This window comes from Chrysemys picta, chromosome 2, assembly GCF_011386835.1.
Source record: "Chrysemys picta bellii isolate R12L10 chromosome 2, ASM1138683v2, whole genome shotgun sequence".
Lineage (NCBI taxonomy): Eukaryota > Metazoa > Chordata > Testudines > Emydidae > Chrysemys > Chrysemys picta.
This window is the reverse complement of record NC_088792.1, coordinates 82,934,573-82,954,539: the sequence shown is the minus strand read 5'-3', so window position 1 is coordinate 82,954,539 and position 19,967 is coordinate 82,934,573. Positions and strand designations below refer to the sequence as shown.

General features: G+C 41.1%; 1 protein-coding gene across 7 annotated transcripts in view; it reads right to left on the bottom strand.

Moving 5' to 3' along the window:
• Positions 1-469: 469 nt before the first annotated feature.
• The window catches only part of DNAJC13 (DnaJ heat shock protein family (Hsp40) member C13), a 100,717-nt gene continuing 81,219 nt past the window's right edge, over positions 470-19,967 (bottom strand). For 2 of the 7 annotated variants that reach the window (XM_005278641.5, XM_065587062.1), the window contains 12 exons: positions 18,540-18,631; positions 17,251-17,350; positions 16,480-16,554; positions 16,198-16,310; positions 15,003-15,172; positions 14,132-14,174; positions 12,235-12,408; positions 10,990-11,169; positions 10,139-10,279; positions 9,233-9,376; positions 7,764-7,863; positions 470-1,337 (listed from right to left, as the gene is read on the bottom strand). In XM_005278641.5, the coding sequence (XP_005278698.2) occupies positions 1,240-1,337; positions 7,764-7,863; positions 9,233-9,376; positions 10,139-10,279; positions 10,990-11,169; positions 12,235-12,408; positions 14,132-14,174; positions 15,003-15,172; positions 16,198-16,310; positions 16,480-16,554; positions 17,251-17,350; positions 18,540-18,631 (1,430 nt within the window). In that variant the 3' untranslated portion in view covers positions 470-1,239. Of the gene's footprint in view, positions 1,338-4,373; positions 4,486-7,763; positions 7,864-9,232; positions 9,377-10,138; positions 10,280-10,989; positions 11,170-12,234; positions 12,409-14,131; positions 14,175-15,002; positions 15,173-16,197; positions 16,311-16,479; positions 16,555-17,250; positions 17,351-18,539; positions 18,632-19,967 lie in introns of all 7 variants that reach the window. The other 5 variants (XR_010599154.1, XR_010599156.1, XR_010599155.1 and 2 more) reach the window with 5 other exon arrangements.

Below are 19,967 nucleotides of genomic sequence, written 5' to 3'. Positions count from 1 at the left end.
GTATAATTAAAAGATCAAAGGGGCAATATAATTTTGACTTGTGCTGCATTATTTATCTGAATTGCTCTAATAGACACCTGCTTAATATTTTCTGGACTCTTTCCTTGGGGATTGGCTGATTATTGCATTCCACCAGCACACACTAGAAATATTTGTTCTGTTAAATACCAGAAATGGAAGAATATGATCAGTTTTTACACCTCTACCTGCATTTATAAGTTAGAGTATGTTACTGTCTGAGTTTTTACACATTACTCTAGAATTTGCTCTAGTTTAGTGTCCAGGGTATAGGACTTTCTCCTTTGTCAGACATTTTCTGGGTGATAAAATACTTAGAATACACAAATTCCTTCAGTACATTTTTTCCAGTCACTCAAGAACACCCCTCTCTCAGAAGTACGGTCTAGCTGGCTGCGCTAGAATTCTAATCATTTCCAAGAAGGAAGAAACATTCCATTAATAGAAAAGCTTTTTGTCTCATTAACAAGGCTCTCAATTCCCTTTATTTTTAAAATTTTATGTACATATGAGTGATCTGTATAATGTACATTCAATATAGAAAGCTTTTATATACTGGATAATGTATAGAACATTTCACAATTACACTAGGTTCTTACATACCAGGTTGACTTTTTTTTTTTTTTTTTTGCTGAAGTGTTTTCAATTTGGTAAAGCCAGTTATACATACAAGTGTCTAATGCGGTTTGATCTCAGGAAGATAATGTTAATGATTAAGGACATCAGTGAACCGGTGCAGGGACAAACCTCTAGTAAGTCATTGTTCAATGAGAATGATCATGTCAGGACTTGGAGCAGAGGAGGAAAATGCCCTGTTAGTGGGGATGGTGGGGGTCAAGTGACTTAGTCCAATTCTTCTAGACTGTAGTTCAACTCCAGTCATGCTAATTCATAAAATATAAAAACTAGGAAAAAGTTGTTTGATTCACAGTCTTGTAAACAAATAGAAAGGAACAAAATGTGCTTACGTACAACAAGAAAAAAAATTCTTGTGTACTCATTTGGGCTGATCCTTAGAATGCTTTCTTATGTTACAATGTGACAGACTCACTGACTTTTTTCCCCTAAAAAAAATATATTCATAGAAAAAGGAATAACACTGTCAGGAAACAATTGGAAAGGCAGTAAGAGTTCATTTCAAAGCATCAGACGGAGGAAAGTGCTGTTCCTCATCACTGGCCAATCTGCCTTTAAAAGTCTTTCATGGGTATTTCAAATCCCTTAGCTGGTATCTCCCAATTCATTGTCTACAGGGGGTGGTACACTGGGCATTACAGAGGATGTTGTTCCTGCAGTAAGGTAGCCAGCAACTCCAGGGCCTGGGGAGGAGAGGAAAGAGAGAAAGAAAAAAATATTGATAATTAGTTTTAATATAATGAAATGGCTGTTCTCTATACTTATTACTCAGAATCACCCTTGTTAAAATTGTCATCTTTGAAAATACTGAGACACACAGTTTGATTGACCTTATATAGTTTTGTTAACCTTAAGAAGGAGATCTGTTTTATGGTTTTTATTTTTAACACTTGCCATTAGGAATTGAGGATAAATCTCATTTATAGCTGTAGTCCGAGAGCCTAGGAAATTCCGAGGATTTGTGCTTAAGGAAACAGAGATTGCGTGTTCATATACTTGAGAATCTGAAGTTTAATCAATCTAATGCGCTGAGTACCCCTAGACAACAAGGAACAAACCAAAAAAACCCAGAAAAATCAATTCCAGCCAAATGGAAGAAACTGACAAAATAAAGTGACCTAATGATAACTATCAGAGGGGTAGCCGTGTTAGTCCTGTGGCACCTTATAGACTAACAGACGTATTGGAGCATGAGCTTTCGTGGGTGAATACATGCCTCCGACGAAGTGGGTATTCACCCACGAAAGCTTATGCTCCAATAACATCTGTTAGTCTATAAGGTGCCACAGGAGTCTTTGCTGCTAATGACAACTAGTATTCAGATATTTTATAACCCGGGGTCGGCAACCTTTCAGAAGTGGTGTGCCGAGTCTTCATTTATTCACTCTAATTTAAGGTTTCGCGTGCCAGTCATACATTTTAACGTTTTTAGAAGGTCTCTCTCTGTCTATATAGATGAACTAAACTATTGTTGTATGTAAAGTAAACAAGGTTTTTAAAATGTTTAAGAAGCTTCATTTAAAATTAAATTAAAATGCTGATCTTATCAGTTTAGTGCAGTGGTTCTTAACCTGGGGTGCACGCACCCCCTCCCTAGGGGTGCGAGATGCCCTTTCTGGGGGTGCGAGACATGCAAGATTTTTTTAGAAGGTAAATCATCAAAAACACAAATTAAGCACAGGCACATAAGTGCAACTACTTTGTTTCATCAAGACTATGTATTTATTAACATTATACATTTTTTAACCATTACTGTAATATACAAAGTTTTTAAGGTTTTTAAGCTAATGGTAGTGTAATTTTTGAGAAGGGCTGCCGAGCGCTGGGACCAGGCCAGGAGCAGAGCCCTGGGCTGACTGCCAGTACCCCAGGAGGGCTGAGCAGGGCCGGAGGCCTGAACCCCGGCTGGCAGGGAGACGGGCAGCTGGAACCCCAGACCAGCAGCGAGGTGAGCGGGTCCGGTGACTGGTATCCCACGCCGGCAGCAGGCTGAGCGGGGCCGATGGCTGGGACCCCAGACTGGCAGCAGGCTGAACGGCTCAGCCCACTGCTGGTCTGGGGTTCCGTCCCCCGGCTCCTGCCAACTGGGGTCCTGGCTGCCTGCCCTGCTCGGCCTGCTGCTGGCCAGGGGTTCTGTTCACCCAAGATGCCAGTGGGCTGAGCGGGGCAGGCGGCCGGGACCCCATCTGGCAGCAGCATGCCAGTAAAAATCGGCATGCGTGCCGCAGGTTGCCGACCCCTGTTATAACCGGATACCCTCACTCTGGCGTTTATGCTTTCAGATACGACTAGCAGGAACTTCCATTCTTTGGAGGGATAAAGCCATTAAACTGTCTCACTAGCTGGCAATATTTCTATCCCTGTTGAGATGGCATAGCGCAACTCCTAGTGCTTCTTTTTCACTTAAAAGGCAGAAAGCATTCAGAATACAAACAGCACTGCCAAGCCTGAAGAAAGTGAATATTAATGTTCCATCTCCTCAGAAGAAAAGGAAGGTCCCTGTAATTCTTGTTTGGATCAGAGTTTAACAGATCTGCACTCCTTCCCTTTTAACAGTAACCTTAGTCTACAGTGGATTTGTCACTGGAGCTTGAAGCTAAAGTCACTGCCACAAAGACTACATTTTTCCATATGAGAAACCTGGACTCATAGATAGGATCTGGATGACTCAAGAACAGTAGCCAAGTAAGGACATTACATTTTTAGGACATCTCTTGTGTCTTGAGGTGATCCAAATGCATCACACCCTTCATGAATCTTGTGAGTAAACAGAGGTAGAAAGTAGTCCACTTTCATGTTCATGAAAAGTTGATATAAAAGCAAAATCAACTGGAGGATGAAGTGTGCAGAGCACAGATTGGTGAAAAGAAGCTGGTTGTAGGGCAGGGGAAGTGCAAGGATCCATAGGGCTTTTTCAAAACAAAAAATCCTACAAAACCCCTTTGTTTTAGAAGTTATATGGCTTTTTGTTACCCTATATTCAAGGAGTTAAAACTTGTCACACTTAAATCATCAATGAACGTATCCATTTAATTTCCCATCACCTACATAAATACTGAAAGCTAAAGTTCTATTCTCAAAACGCAATAGTGTTTCCTTACAGCACACTGACAGCCATGCTGTTTTACATTTCAGAAGAAAAAGGCAAACGTGTGCCATGAGGAAACCAAAATGCACACCACCTTTCAAGAAGAGCCATGAAAAAAAACACTTGGCCATGAAGAAAAGTTAATTTTTGGCAACCTGCTACTTAGGGATTTCTGACTAAAGCTTAACTCCATTACTGTATATATGCAAGGTATACTTGTTTCACAAACCAATTGGTGGATATACACCTTAGCCTACTGGCACAAAGCAGTGGACTGGACTCAAAATCATGTGAACCCTAACAGATTCAACATACTAATCCAATTCATTTGTTCCACAAGTTTTTTTCCCCCAGAAAGAATATTCCAGTAAATTCCTTCAGGAATGGTTTAGTCTATATGTTTACACCATCATTCAGCAAGGTATCTTCTAGGAGGAGCAAGTTACTGTTCCAAAAGTTGTAAGTACAATTGCAGCAGTTTAATAGTCTGTATAGTATTTTGCACCCCTGTGCAATATTTTGAGGAGACTACACGCTTGCTTCTATTGTATAGCATGCATCTAAAAGAGCGTATAAGTCAGTTACTAGGAATGCAGTGAATGGAACATGCATTTAGCAAAGTGATATCTACCTGCATTAGAGAGCTACACAGACGTTAGCAAGCTGCCTGGCAGAGCACATCTAAAGCCCACTTCTGAGGTGAAGGGGACTGCTACCAGTTAGAAGGGAAGGAGAAGAGACACCTGAGAGAAAAAGAAATAAGCAAGGGAAGTTGTAAGGGAAGGGCAGACAGTGAAGCAGTTTGAAGCAAAGATAGGGCAGAATACTGTTAGCCCTGGTCTACACTACAGATTTACAGGACTGTAACTACGTCGCTCAGAGGTGTGGAAAATCCACACCTGTGAGCAATGCAGTTAATCCGACCAAGCTCCAGTGTAGACGATGCTATGTCGACGGGAGGGTTTCTCCGGTCGACATAGTTACTGCCTCTTGGAGAGGTGGAGTATCTAAACCAATGGGAGCAGCTCTCCCGTGTCAGCATAGGTAGCATCTTCACAAAGTGCTACAGCAATCTAAGTGTAGACAAGCACTGAGTATAGAGAAATGCTCAGAGTTTATGGTTAGATTATCATTTCTACAGCGTCTTCCCTCCTATGATCAGAAAGCACTTTACAAGCATAAGGAATTTAGCCTCACCCCTGTCATTTAAGAATCGCCCAATGTTACAAACAAGAAACGCATAGAGAGGTTACTTGATTTGTCCAGAAAGAATAAAAATTGTCTGGGTCCCTCCCTCTCCCGCCCCCCGCAAACAGCTGAAGTCAGCTAACACTTTTACTATAGGATTTCTTTGGTATAAAATACTGTAGGACTCTATGCAGCAAAATTAGCAAAAGAGCAATGAATCCATCAGCAGGAAGTCTACCAATGCATGGAACGAACCACATTGGCTCTGATATCTCGCTGATAGCCGAAAGAAAGCAGAGACTATTTACCAAAAGAAATGGAGTAGGAAACAGCTAGACCAGAGGTGGGCAAACTATGGCCCGCGGGCCCGTCCTGTCCGGTCCCATAGCTCCTGGCCCGGGAGACTAGCCCCCAGCCCTTCCCCCGCTGTTCCCCCTTCCCCCGCAGTCTCAGCTCACTGTGCTGCCGGCACAATGCTCTGGGCAGTGGAGGAGCGAGCTCCAGGGGCAGTGTAACTGCAGAGCCAGGGCCTGACCTGGTGCTCTCTGCTGCGCGGCGCAGCTGCCCGTCCTGGTGCAGCCACACCACCAGCCACCGGTGCTCTAGGCAGAGCAGTAAGGGAGCAGGGGGTGGTTGGATAGAGGGCAGGGGAGTTTGGGGAGTGGTCAGGGGCCAGGGGTGTGGATAGGGGTCAGGGCGGTCAGAGGGTGGGGAACGGGGGGTTGAATGGGAGCAGGGGTCCTGGGGGGGGGGGGGGTAGTCAAGGAGGAGAGGAGGGTTTGGATGGGGCGGGGGGAGATGATTGGGGGAGGTCCGGGAGCAGTCAGGGAGAAGGGGTGGTTGGATGGGGCAGGGGGTCCGGCAGGGGACAGAGAGCAGGGGGGGTGGATGGGACAGGGGTCCCTGGGGGGCTGCCAGGGAACGGGGAGGTTGGATGGGGCAGGAGTCCCATGGGGGGGGGGGGGCGAGAAGTGGGCGGGGCAGGGGGGTCGGATAAGGGCAGGGGCCGGGCCACGCCTGGCTGTTTGGGGAGGCACAGCCTCCCCGAACTGGCTCTCCATACAATTTCAGAAACCTGATTAAGCCCTCAGGCCAAAAAGTTTGCCCACCCCTGAGCTAGACAGTCTTGAACATCCCGTGTGACTAAGAAGTGCTTTGCCCTTTTCACGTAGGGCAAACAAACCACAAAATTAGTGTTCTCCTGTTCAAATAATGGTATACTCCTACAGCCCAACAAATGCTAAGAATCTGCTCCTAGGCCAGTGGCTCTCAAACCTTTTTTACTGGTGACCCTTTCACATAGCAAGCCTGTGAGTGCGACCGCCCCCCTTATAAATTAAGAACACTTTTTAATATATTTTAGACCATTATAAATGCTGGAGGCAAAGCGGGGTGGAGGTTGACAGCTTGTGAACCCCCCCCCATGTAATAACCTCGTGACCCCCTGAGGGGTCCTGACCCCCAGTTTGAGAACCTGTCCTAGGCCGTAACATTCTTAACCTCAATTAGCCAAAAGGGCTCAGTGAGATTTATCTGGAAATATTATCAGAAATATCAGAGCCTTTCCTTTCTATGCATTTGTCTTAACGTGTGAATAATCTAGTCAGTATTAATTCACAAGTGAGGGTTGATGACCACATCAGGTAGAGAGGTGGTGTGACTAAATCTGTGCTTATCTGGGGAGAGGCATGCAAGTTCCCTGGACTGTGAGGAAAAGCTTAGTCATATTTGACTTAAGGAGAAAAGGCTTAATGAAGTCCTTCAAAATCAGAAATCTTAAAAATTAAAATCTCACATCAACCTTTTGGCCTTTCCCTCAGTTTTGAATAATTTATTTTAATGGAGAAATTTCATAACAGCGTTCTAGGTTGCTTTTATCAGCAATCAAAGAGAAGAGAAGAAACCTGTTACAGCTTGTGGACAGTTTGTACGTTATGTAGAAATGTTCAACATCAACTAAAACTGAACTAACTCATTGTTTGTTAAATAAAATAAAATTTCGCTTTGGACTCCATGAAGGAAACTACAGTATAATACAGTATGCCTTATCAAAATGAAAAATCTAGCCATGCAAGTTTCTCAAAGTTTGAACTCTTCCTACCACAAAGTTACAGGTTTCAGAATACAAGTATGCTGCTTCAGTATAATTTTGAGCTTTCAGGACTCAATAAATTAATCAAATATTTGCACAGTGTGAACAGGTAACAGTGTATTTCTTGATAAATCCAAGTCACAAAAAGGCAAAATTTGCTTTTGAACAAAAATTATGCCATTTGAAAAATGGAGACTAGAGCCCACACAACTAGAAGTGATGAAGCCATAATGAACTATGCTCTTAGGCACTTATGAGAACTTTGCCTGTGATATTTAAGTACAACAGCCAGCGGGAGCTGGAACAACTTTAGCTGTATCACCACAGAGCACTGTGAGGACTATTTGCTATTTGGTAGGAAAATCTGCAAGCATAAGAAGTCTTACAAAGTCCAATACACTTATTTTTAAACACTAAAAACTATAGTAATGGATTCCTCAGAAATATATGTTCAGGTATGCGCCAGCCATGGGCTAACAACAACAGATATGGCCTACCCATGTTAGCAGAAGCGATCAAACAGTATCAAATGAAAAACAACAGTACTTCATAGTGTTAGCATAGTGCAACGAAATGGCCACATGATGGCAGCAAAACTTTGGAGGATAGAGGATGTACCCACCACACCCTTAAACAATGAATCAAGTATCTCAGCTCTATTCAGGCATATTTCAAGGTTCATTTGAAACAGTAGCAGCGAAGTGAAGATTACAACTGTGATCTGAAATAAGTGTTGCTGACCTGTGAGGTATCCTACTGTTTGTGTCTCAGAAATGAACAAGTCATGTTTCTGATCTTTGAAGGCACTCCACACAGAGGAACGAGACAGGATTTCATTTACCTATAACATAAAGAGCTGGTAAGTGTCTACATTTAATAACTGCTTACAATAGCTGGATGGAAACATTCTACTCTTTACTAATGGTGGTAAGGTCAGTTTTTAGAAATTGACTAGATCTATAAAAATGAACACTTAAGTATCCAAATAGGCATACACAATCCTAACCCAAAACCACAACTATTACACCGGGTAAACAGTTGGTCGCCGTTCGGGTGGGGGTTGAACATACAAGAAGATTTAGTGCTACTGAACAGCTTGAATTTCTCCCTAGTGCTTCTCTTCCCTCACCCATTCAGTTGGTCAACAAGGAGAGCAGAAGCAATGGTAGCAGCCTCCTGCCTCATATGTCAGATAGCCTGAGAAGCACAACTGTTGCCTTGCGGCAGAATCAGGACGTCAATCTGGATAGTACTTGACAGTCTTGAACGAGGATGGAAGAAGGACCCAGGACTAACTGAACCAGAGGGATGTATGAACAAGATTCTGATTTTAGTATTGCTGTGGGAGTGGGAACGTACACACTGTCTCAACTGGTCAGAGGAATCTGTGTTGCTTGGACAATTTATTTTTTAGGTCTCAACTCTAAAGCATGCTCTGTGCAGAGGAATTTTCAAGAATTCAATTTCAAGCTGCAGTTCTCCAGATACTTTACTCTTTACCCACTGCAGTACAGGCTCCGAGAACACCTGTGCATCAGTCTTGCCTATCTACTTTCAGATGTCAGCCGCCTTCCCTGGCGCTCTAGGCCTCTCAGACGCTATTTCTATAGTTTGTCTGGTGGCCTACAAATCTCATCCTCTGCTCCTGATCTTCCCTTCATAGGAAGATATGGATTGACTGACTCATTAAAAGCTGGTTTCAGAGTAGCAGCTGTGTTCGTCTGTATCCGCAAAAAGAACATGAGTACTTGTGGCACCTTAGAGACTCACAAATTTATTAGAGCATAAGCTTTCGTGGGCTACAGCCCACTTCTTCGGATGCATATGCTTATGCTCTAATAAATTTGTGAGTCTCTAAGGTGCCACAAGTACTCCTGTTCTTTTTTCATTAAAAGCTGTGAATTTGGGATACTCTGCCACTTAACATAGACCACTAGTTGACACAGCTTAAGCACATCAATAAAGGTTAGGCTGGGAGACATGCTCTCAGGTATACTGGCTCAAAACTGTATCTGTGTATATAACGATTAAGCTTTCTCAAGCCCAGCGATTCAGAAGATTGTTAGTTAGGGCGACCAGACAGCAAGTGGGAAAAATCGGGACAGGGAGTGAGGGGTTATTAGGAGCCTATATAAGAAAAAGCCCCCAAAATCGGGACTGTCCCTATAAAATTGGGACATCAGGTCACCCTATTGTTAGTAAGTACTTACCTGTTCTCCATACTGTAGGCTGCGAGTCATAGACTTCAAGGTTTTAACTATCTGAGCCTTCGTGGCAGATGGGCTTTCCAAATTTTCTAGGCCAACACCTTCAAGCAATTTTAGGAGATACGGAACCAAATCTGCTTTCAAAGCCTACAAAGCAAAATTATTGGAGATACTTAATACTATGGACTTTGAGAACATTTGAATTGAATGGACTTTTACCAGTGTTTGATTGCTCACTTCACTCTGTTTTAGAACAGTTGTTGCACTAAAGGTTTTTTTTGTTTGGTTTTTTTGAAATAACAGGATCTCTCTTTTGAAGATCCACAATACTCTGAACTGCTCCATTACACCTACTTCTGAAGACAGGTCAGTACACGTATGCAAACAGCTAAGCTCATGCTGCTGCAGACAAGATAAAAATGCCAGGAAAAAAAGAAAATACAATGATGTCAATGAAACTTGGAAGACACTAAGCTACTCGGTGACAATTATGAAGTGAGTTGGCAGTTCTGCTCCTGGTCCACCTCCTTGAAGCAAGCACTATGGACACTTTTTTCCTACTGTTAGAAGTCAGAGAATGCAAGTCATGAGCTACCCGCTCACCTTAGAAGCTTTACAATAAAGTCTAAGTATGTTGTCCAAAGAGCCTGGGGAAGCCTGTACTGCAGTTCTGAGCTATGGGGGAGGGACTTCAGATTCTAGCTTTATCAAACCAGGACTTTTAATAGTACTAGACCGACAATGGGAAAATAGACAAGTTAATAGGCAAGACACAAGTGAGCACCATCTAGCACTCTAAAGTAGTCAATCACAGGACACAGTTCTTGCACACCTTCTGAACTAATGCACACCTGAGTATGAGAAATATTAGTAAGTACTTATACCATTTCTTTAGAACAGCTTGCTTACTTGGGCTACTAAATCATTCTGCTCCTTTTGAAACATTCGATTAAGTGCTTCACAGGCTAGACCAATCGTATCCAATCGCTTTTTCATTCCATTCATCAAAGGGCCAATGGTCTCAAGTGATGCCATTGCTCGAACACAAAGCTGTACATAGAGAAGGAAAAACGTTTGTGCTGTATTGATTGTATTTTTAATCTAAAATTCAAATCATGAGTACTATTGTAACTTCTACATCTACCGTGATGGTAAACTGCAGATATCCGACTGTCCCCTTCACATTTTCCCGGAGTTTTACATGTTTCACAATAGTAGCAGCAGGCCCCAACTGTTGCAGCAGACGTTTGCTGGATGCTTTTATCCATAATTAGGATGAATTAAAACCACTTACTAATCAATCAACCACAGTAATACAGCAAACACAGAAGAAAAACCCACCTATCGTTAGAAGCTATGTTGGCTTAGTTTTAAGAATGTGGGGGTGAAATACCACATAGGTGACCAGTATGGCTATTAGGAGAGTTCTCCGAAGATTTATTCGCCACAAAAGTAATTAAGGGCCTGTCTACAGGTCGTGGTAAAGCGCTCCAACATGTTGTGCTCCAATTACCCCGTGTAGACCTTGCTGGCACACTCCAAAAGGTACCTGGCTTGCATTAACACTACATTACCACAAACTAGTAAGTTTTAGAGTGCGTCAGCCAGGTCTAAGTGTGACAGTTAGAGTGCTCTACAAATTGCATCCCTCTAGAGTGCTTTGTTGGGCCAGGTAAACAAGCCCTAAGTTGGTATGAATGCACATGCCATATACACTTAGTATATACATTCCATCTAAAAGAAAGCCTTAAATGTGGTACCTCATTATCAGACAGCGTGTGTATGACACGAACAGCACTTTTAGGAATAGCATTGTTCTTGTGATTTAGAGCCTGGAGAATCTTGGGGAGATGACCAAGTGGTGGGACTTGATCTGCTAGCTGAGGCTGAGTGCTGAAGAGGCACACCGTTGCCGTTGTTACAGTTTCTAATGTTTCCCCCTGTGAAAGCATACAAGTCTTTGCATTAAATTATTAATTTTCCAGGTCAAAATTAGCTAGTACATTAAAGAAACCCAGTGCAAGCACTTGCTGTTTCAGATCTGTGGAAAGTCAGAAGTTACGAAGTATTACAGATGCGTATTGATCTCTACAATGATTTAAAGCCAGTACATTTTGGGGGGGGGGAGGGGGAAAGAATGCATCTCTATTAACAAAAAACACAAGTTTGCATAAACTCACTGAATACATTGCTTCATTTAAAAAAAGTAGAGTAGAAGTAACTGAGCCAGCATGGGCTTCAGCCTACCTGAGTTCCTCCAGACAGTGTCCAGGGAATTATTAAAAAAGTCAAATTTGATACCACTGAACCATTACCTTCCCTCACAGAGTTTCAAGCACAATTAATGATTTTGCTCATCCTATCAATAAGCTAAAAATGGATAATTCTTTTTACACTGAGCTGAGTGCTGGGGGAGGCAACCTTGCTCAGCAGTGATGTAACAGGATCAACAGCAGTATGGGAGGCCAGCGGCACAAACTGAATGTCCATTTCTAACCTGCTCTTAATGTGGCAGTTTATGTTGGCAAGTGCTTTTCCTGTGATTTTTTGTACTGTTAGGTTGAGCTAGACAGGTGCAGTTTTCCTCCAAGCAAGCCATGAAGTTACAGAATGTTTGCGGAACTATCTTGGATTTGCATTCCCCAGTCAATACCCTGAGCTAAAACTGCAATAGGACTTAAAGGAGCAATCAAAAGACAGGGACTCTTGATTGAAGGCATTCAAATTCTAATCGTTTGCTTATTTAGTATTTTTAAAGCGCTTCATCATATCTAAGTGCTTTTGCACAAAATCAGAAATAAGATTTAAAGCTATTTCTATGTTGGAAAGGAAACGGCTACCACCACTGCAAGCAGAAATACAAGACAGAAGCAAGACAGCAAGACAGAAGCAAAGTTAACCAAATGCTAATTAGCATCTTACATTATTGCTCTGAAACTTGCCCAACTTTGCCCTTACTATATGTTGAACACAATTTTGAAAGCATAGCTACAAAGGCTTCTTACATGGGGGTTATTTTTCTCCAGCAGTTCAGTGAATTTTTCCAACAGTGCAATAAGAAATTCTCTAGGTTTTCGTAGAACCCAGGCCGGCTGGGCAATAAAGATTCTTAAGAAGACTCCCCCTACAGAAAGTTCACCTTCTGCTTCACCATACACCACAGTAAAGTCTTCAGGCAGCTATATAAAATTGGAGAGGAACAGAAGTTACCATATAACTCAGCAACAAGTCACCTCTCTTATCAGGAAAGAGGCAAATCAGTAAAATCTTGCAACCAATTACAGCCATGATTTCACTAAAGTTTTTTCATTAAAGGAGACTCACATAACACCAGCTTTCTGTTCCCTAAAACACATCCAACACAGAATTGTTCAGCAAAGTTAGCAATACCATAATTTCTTTACAATAACTTACTGTAGAAACACTAGGTACCTGATTCTTTCCTATATAACAAGATCCTGAACTTGGAAGTACTGTATGGTGAGTGGGCATTTTCAAGTAAATCCATGGGTTCAGCTAGTTGCAGTGAATGCAAACATACTAGTGATGGACACTAATCACAAAAGAAATTAAACATAGCTGATGAAGACTGAGTTCTATGTATAGAATTAACTGAGGAGAATCTAACGAACCCGATTTCTTAGTAAATTATCTCAACTTTTATGAAAGACATTCAAACATTTGAAGCTTTACACCAGAACTGGTAGAAAAGTTCCAGTTCAGATTTTTATTGGAACCAACAATTGCATTTTTCCTTCTTGTGTGTTTGACAGTTTTAAATGTGAAACCATACAGCATGTACTCTACAGGGCACGGTGTGTTGTTTATGTTAAGCAATTTCCTAACACTACTCAATTGTCTCCCCTCAGAAAACGTAGTTCTGACAAATTACTAGAATTGCAGTGGCAGTGGAAGAGATTCTATTGTGTTAGTCTGTATCCACATAAACAATGAGGAGTCCAGTGGCACCTTAAAGACTAAGATTTATTTGGGCAAAGGCTTTCGTGGGTAAAAACCCACTTTTTCAGATGCAGGGAGTGAAAATTTATAGATTCAGGCATAAATATACTGGCACATGAAGAGAAGGGAGTTACCTTACAAGTGGAGAACCAGTATTTCTTGGTATTGACACCTCCTCCTCAATTATTGGGAGTGGACCACATCCACCCTGACTGAATTGACCTTGTCAACACTGGTTCTCCACTTGTAAGGTAACTCCCTTCTCTTCATGTGCCAGTATACTTATGCCTGTATCAGTAAGTTTCACTTCATGCACCTGAAGTGGGTTTTTTACGAAATGCCCAAATAAATCTGGTAGTATTTAAGGTGCCACTGGACTCATTTTTAGGACAGATTTACAAATACTTTATCATACATTTAACAATTCAGACTAGTGAGGTGGCATTTACTATACAACCAATTCAGTTGGCCCAGACATACATTTTTATGTGACGAAAACCTTAATGGCTTACTAACAACTGGAAAACAGAGTAATTTGCTATGATCATGTAACAGAAGATTTGATTGTTTAGAAAGTCAGCATACTGGGGACCAGTTAAGGTTCTCTGATCACAATTTAGTTTTGAACGTCACTGTTAAGTTTATATCTTATGTACATTTGTAGCCCACCTGTGTTTAAATGCTTCTAGCAAGAGACCGAATTTGTGGGGTTATTTGGAGGATAGATTCAGTAATTCTACAGTGTAACTTGTTTTTTAGATGTTAACTCTAGACTACAGTAATGAGAGAGAGCAGGTGGTTTTTGCTAGAAGCATGTCACTGGCATTTTCTACGCCACTGCAGAGAAAAGGAATGCATGTGAAAACAAAGCATGAGCACTTATTACCAATTTCCCTATGGTTTCTCTTGGGGCCCCAAAATATGAACATTTTTTGCTTTTACCTTCCAGTTAGTGTCAGGGTTGTCCCTCTGAAGTTTAAAGTGCCTATTATAAAAAAGGGAATTAGGTCAATTAAAAGACTATCGAGCCTAGATACAACAAAACTTTGGCTCCCATTCAAAATCCCAACCTTCACTCTCCTTATTGGCTCCCCCACTCCCTGTCATGTGTAATGGTTAAGCAAGGGTCACATTCCAAAACTCTACCTTCTTTCCCCCTCACTTTCAATTCTCCCTTCTCAAGTTTGAAACAATGTGACCTGCTGGGCTGAGAGAGCACACAGAACTAAGTGCCTTCCTTTTCTCTGGATCTTCATAGGCAGCGGGTGGCCATCAAGTGGCAGTTACATACACTGCATTGCTTGGTACTAAGGGCTTGTCTATACTTACCGCGCTGGTTCGGCGGCAGGCAATCGAACTTCTGGGTTCGATTTATCGCGTCTTGTCTGGACGCGATAAATCGAACTCAGAAGTGCTCCCCGTCGACTCCGGTAATCCTGCTCGCCGCGAGGAGTACACGGAGTCGACGGGGGAGCCTGCCTGCCGGGTCTGGACCGCGGTAAGTTCGAACTAAGGTACGTCGACTTCAGCTACGTTATTCACGTAGCTGAAGTTGCGTACCTTAGTTCGATTTGGGGGTTTAGTGTAGACCAAGCCTTATTATTCACAGTTGTGCTGAGGCTCTACTCAACCCACGTGCTCCACTGGAAGGCATTGCCTTAATCCTTCTCTACTTTTTAATCAATCAGAACTCAAATTTTGTCACAAATGGATATTTCTGTTAATTAATGAGAATGAACTTAAGGAATCAAACTGCTACACAAGTGTGTCACTTAGCAAATACAGTAGCTATTTACACAGTAAGTCTACATACTCTAGCATCATTTCTCGAACTGTTGTTGATACTCTCTCCCTGGAGAGATCATTCCAGATTAACTCAGGATTTTCATGCGTTCCTTCAAAAATATGAACAGCAGCTTCAGGGTTATCTCTCATGGCATCCATAAAGACTCCAGGCAGAAACTTCATTAGTGTAATTCTAACCTGCAAAAGAAAAGCAATTCCCACCATCTTGTAATATCAAACACCATACCAGTTAAACTCAATGGCATCATAAAAGGTCTTCCTATGTAAAGTTTTTTTTTTAATTATGTATTTGTACAGGACTATGTCAAAATACTTCTGTCTGATAAGAGAAAGCATCATACAAACTCAATTTCATGTCTATTTCAGTTAATAAGCTATCTGGTATAAAAACCCAACCATTAATTGGCATCTCAAATGCAGGCATCTAATGACTAAAAGTCCATTAGAAATCATAAATCTGAGATCACATCTTTGTTATGCTGGTTACTGGTGCTTTTGAGATTTTATACTGAAATCTAACAATTAGAAAGTTATAAAATGACACTAATTCATTTCAGTTAAATAAATACAAATTATATATTTTCTCTTTACATAAACATGGAAAAAAATAGCTGACATTTTTGATATGCAAGTTTGATTTTCAATCTCATCCACTATTGAGCATCTACCTTTTAGTCTCCTTCCTGAAAAGATGCCTTTTGTCCCTATCAATGACTTTACATACTGGAAAACAGTATTTCCTAAATCCACACCCCTCTAGATCTACCAATGTGATCTATATCTTACCAGGTACTCTTGCCAACACATGAAACATATCTGTTCTTATGCAAGCTTCCATGGAACATTGCAATGTAATCACATTACAAAAGGTAAAATGTTTTCAGACAAATACCTAATGTTACTATAACTGAAAGATTAGAGAAACTTTCAGTTTTTCTAGCCAGTTTCCCTGTTGTTGTACAATCAGTTTTCCGTGTTTGAGTCTTTCGCAAGCAACAGAGGAGAAAAGCTTAAGAAAACCTTGTGAGCCCACAAAAGCTGTTGGGAGGGGGAGGGGGAGACTCACAGGTAGGTGTAGTAAACTACATTTAACTCTTCAAAGTTGACTGAATTTTGAGTTGTTCAGTACCTCTGATTTCAGGGACATCAAGTCCTTTGTGTGAAAAATAACCTAGCAACTTTTTAAATTCACTCTTGCTCACCTTTGGACCCACTAGCTTATCTGCAGTCATTTTGGCAAAAAGCTCTGCTGTCTGGGTTCGGACCTGTGGATGTGTTGAATTGCAGAACATATCTAATAAGTAGATTAAAGCACCTGTTCGGAAAAACAGGGGGAAAAAGTTTAGGTTTTTCCAAATCACAGCAGCCACTAGTTATTCACTGCTCTCAGTATCAGAGCTAAATCTCACACCACCGTGTCTGCAACAGTTTTGATCTTCATTTTGTACAAGTCTATTTTATCAGGCATTCAGAGAATACTGTACCTTTTGCCATGGCCTCTTTAATTATTTTTGTACTAGATGTCAAGGCATAGAGCGTTTCAAGAACAAGCTGCCGACCTGTCAAGATTAAACAGAAATATGAGAGAAACTATGACTGCTGTTATGATCAGTTCTTCCATACAAGATTTATTGGACTGAGCACTACGAAGAACAGAACACTTCAGTTCTGGTGTTAAGCCAACCAAGGAGTTGTTCCTCCCAAAGAACTGGTTCCTGGAAAGCATAATAATGAGTAAAAAACTGAAGCCTACCTAATGAGAATTTGAAAGAAAGTTTCAAATCCTAAGTACAAGTTAGAGATAGCAGGCTTAGAGTCCTGACTAAATTCCAGTTAGGCAAGTATGTACCATCTATCTAAAATTTACTTTATAAAGTTCATAGCAAAGGTGTCATTCAGGTGAAGACCAACAAGTTGAAACTACAAAAACTGAGATATTGCACAATTTATAGCTTTTAGAATTGTAGAGATAAGTATTCAATTTATAAAGTGAATGTCAAAGAGGTGTTAATTGTACGTTTCCCAAAATGAAAAGCTGGAAATCTAAGTGCTTAAGAGGTGTGTTTGAGCTGAACCAAAAGCTAAGTGCATAAAATGGGTATCCAGGTCATGCATATTACAACATTAAGGATCCTCTCAGGATCAGGTTACAAGTTCAGCTACTTGCATTCCAAATCATTAACTTTTCCCAATTTTTTTTTTTTTTTTTTTTAAACACAAAAAACTCTTTCTACAAGCAACTGCCCAGTACATACTTGAAGGCAGAGAATGCAGGAGGGCCAGTAAGTTGGAAAGAACCATTGCCTCGGCAATATTGTTAACACATTCCTGGTTACACGTCACTATGTTCACCACCTGCAAAATATCAAAAGCATGAATCATTAGAAAAAAGTAAATTTCCTGGCAAATGGCTAGATCAGTGGTTTCCCAGCTTGTTCCACCTCTTATGCAGGGAATGCCGCTGGCGGGCCAGGCCAGTTTGTTTACCTACCACATCCGCAGGTTCGGCCAATCGCGGCTCCCGCTGGCCGCGGTTCTCTGCTCCAGGCCAATAGGAGCTGCTGGAAGCGGCGTGGGCCAGGGGACCAACAGGCCAGTGGGAGCCGCAATCGGCTGAACCTGCGGACGCGGCAGGTAAACAAACCGGTCCGGCCCACCAGGGGCTTTCCCTGTACAAGCGGCGGAACAAGTTTGGGAACCACTGGGCTAGATTATACATTTAAGCCACTTTTGGCTAAGAAATGCAGTATTGTATCAGGTAAATTCTCTTGAGGCAGTATGGTCCAGTCCATGGGGCACTGGATTAGGACTCAAGAATTATAGCTCTGCAACTGACGTGTTGTATGACCTTGGTCAAATAACTTCACTTCTGTACCAGTTTCCCTTCCCATACTTTTCATACTCTTCAAGGTAGGGACTATCCTACTATGTGTATGCACAACATCTAGCACAATGGGACCATCCCACCCCCCAGTCTCGGTCAGCACTTCTAAGCACTACTGTAGCACAGTAGTCTCCAGTGTGTGCAATAAACCTAGATTCAAAACCCAATGTTGAAATTTTACAAGGACATGTACAATGAAGGTGTTAATTCCTAAAAATACATATGTTAAAGTTTTTGACTATGGTCAAACTAGCCTAAATTAATATTAATAATATATATATAAAAATAAGAGCGCTAAAATCATTGAGAAAACAGATTCAAGAGCTATTTGGTAGCTGTTTGATAAACAAATGTTAGAAACGGATAATTTTTTCTAGTATATCCTAAAACAGTCAGCATTCAAACGTACACCCAATGTTCAGGAACTACCGTATGAAGCAGTAAGCTTGGAACGAGGTCAAGATTTTAAATAGGAGCAAGTTATGACTGATATCTGACAGATTTTAACAGAACAGTTTCTATCTGCAAATTAAAAAATTGCAATTTCTTAACCTAGCCTGGTGTACCTGGCTCATCCATGCAACAAACTACATTCAGCATCCATGTGATTGGATACTGTGGGTTGGGTACACAAAAATATTGTGTAAGCAATGTTTTTACCTCTAAAGCCAACTGCTGCACTTGACCAGCTCCATGGACACGCAGAAGAGAGAATATCAGCTTAAAGTGACCTATGCACTCACACTCAGAACCTATAAAGGAGGAATAAGTTATTTTACCATTGGAAAGAACACTTACCGGAGAGCTTCCCAATCAATGTTATACACAGTATGAATTACTTTAAAAGACCATCCTTGTGTTTGTAAAATGGAGTCCTGGTCCATAACCAGGACTCCTAGCTACTGCAATTCAAATAAGTAACCCCACATAAAATATCTGAAAAAGCTGCCTGCATGTCCAACTGTGAAAGCACCAAGCCAACTGAAAAATAGCTAGATCAAAGAAAGGGGATCAGTATAGGTTTTGCTCCATTAGAAAACCAAGTACTGAGTAGATAAAAAAAATAGGATGTATAGTTTCAAGTTTGCAGGAACTGGCGAGCACCTGCCAAACACAATAAGTCAGTTAAATCAAATACATTTTAACTGATAGATAGTTCGAACTGTTTTCCAGACATTTAGCTATTTCCGCTCTCTTGCTGTTACAAAGTTAGTCCATTTTTACAGAGTTAACATACACTTGACACTAATGTTCAGTCTCTATTTCAAACACTTTCATGCCAATCCTACCCCATGGTCTTCTCTGCAAGAACTTGCTGCCTGTCAACTGCAGAATTGCTAACATGCCGACCTTCAGTGTTGTAAGAATTAAATTTAGAGAGCACTTAGTTCTAATCTTTTCCAAAGTGAGCTTTCACTACTTGTAGGGACATGACCAACATAGTCACATTTCTGTTTCCAGTGTTACTCGTAATGTATGAGATTACTACTTTCAGTTACAGTAGTTTCCTGTGTTCTTCCTGTTTATTTTGTGCATTTGACAGCTCTTCAGTTTTGGGACTGCCCACTCTTCCTTAAAGAAAAGGCCCTTAAAGTCAGCAACAAGAGCCAAAAAAAACCCACCTTTGTTTTTAAAATAGATACGATACTTTTAAATATTTTTAAATTCCTTTAGCAAAATTTTTTCTTTAAGTTAGCATTGACAGTAATCCCCCTTTGAAGGAACACAGAGAAACAGTTTCACTTTAGACACTTTCATTTTTATCTTCAGTTTCAGTCTGCAATTGTCAGAGAACCTGACCAGAACCCAGGATGTTCTGGAAAGACTTAAAAAAACCCATCATACAACCTTTAAATGAAAGCTCAGCTTGATTACACAGAATGTAATATGTAGTAGTTCACCAAAACTCCCATCCCCTCTTTGGCCCCTTCAGAATAACCTATTCTGCGGATAGAACTTTACTAACAAAAGAAGTCATTTTTCTCTACTTCTGAATAGGTCTAGGCTGCATCCCCACCACTCCAAGAAAACTTCAGTGTTGTAGTATTATTGCACATCCAAAGACATGAATTAAGAATTTCTAATAAG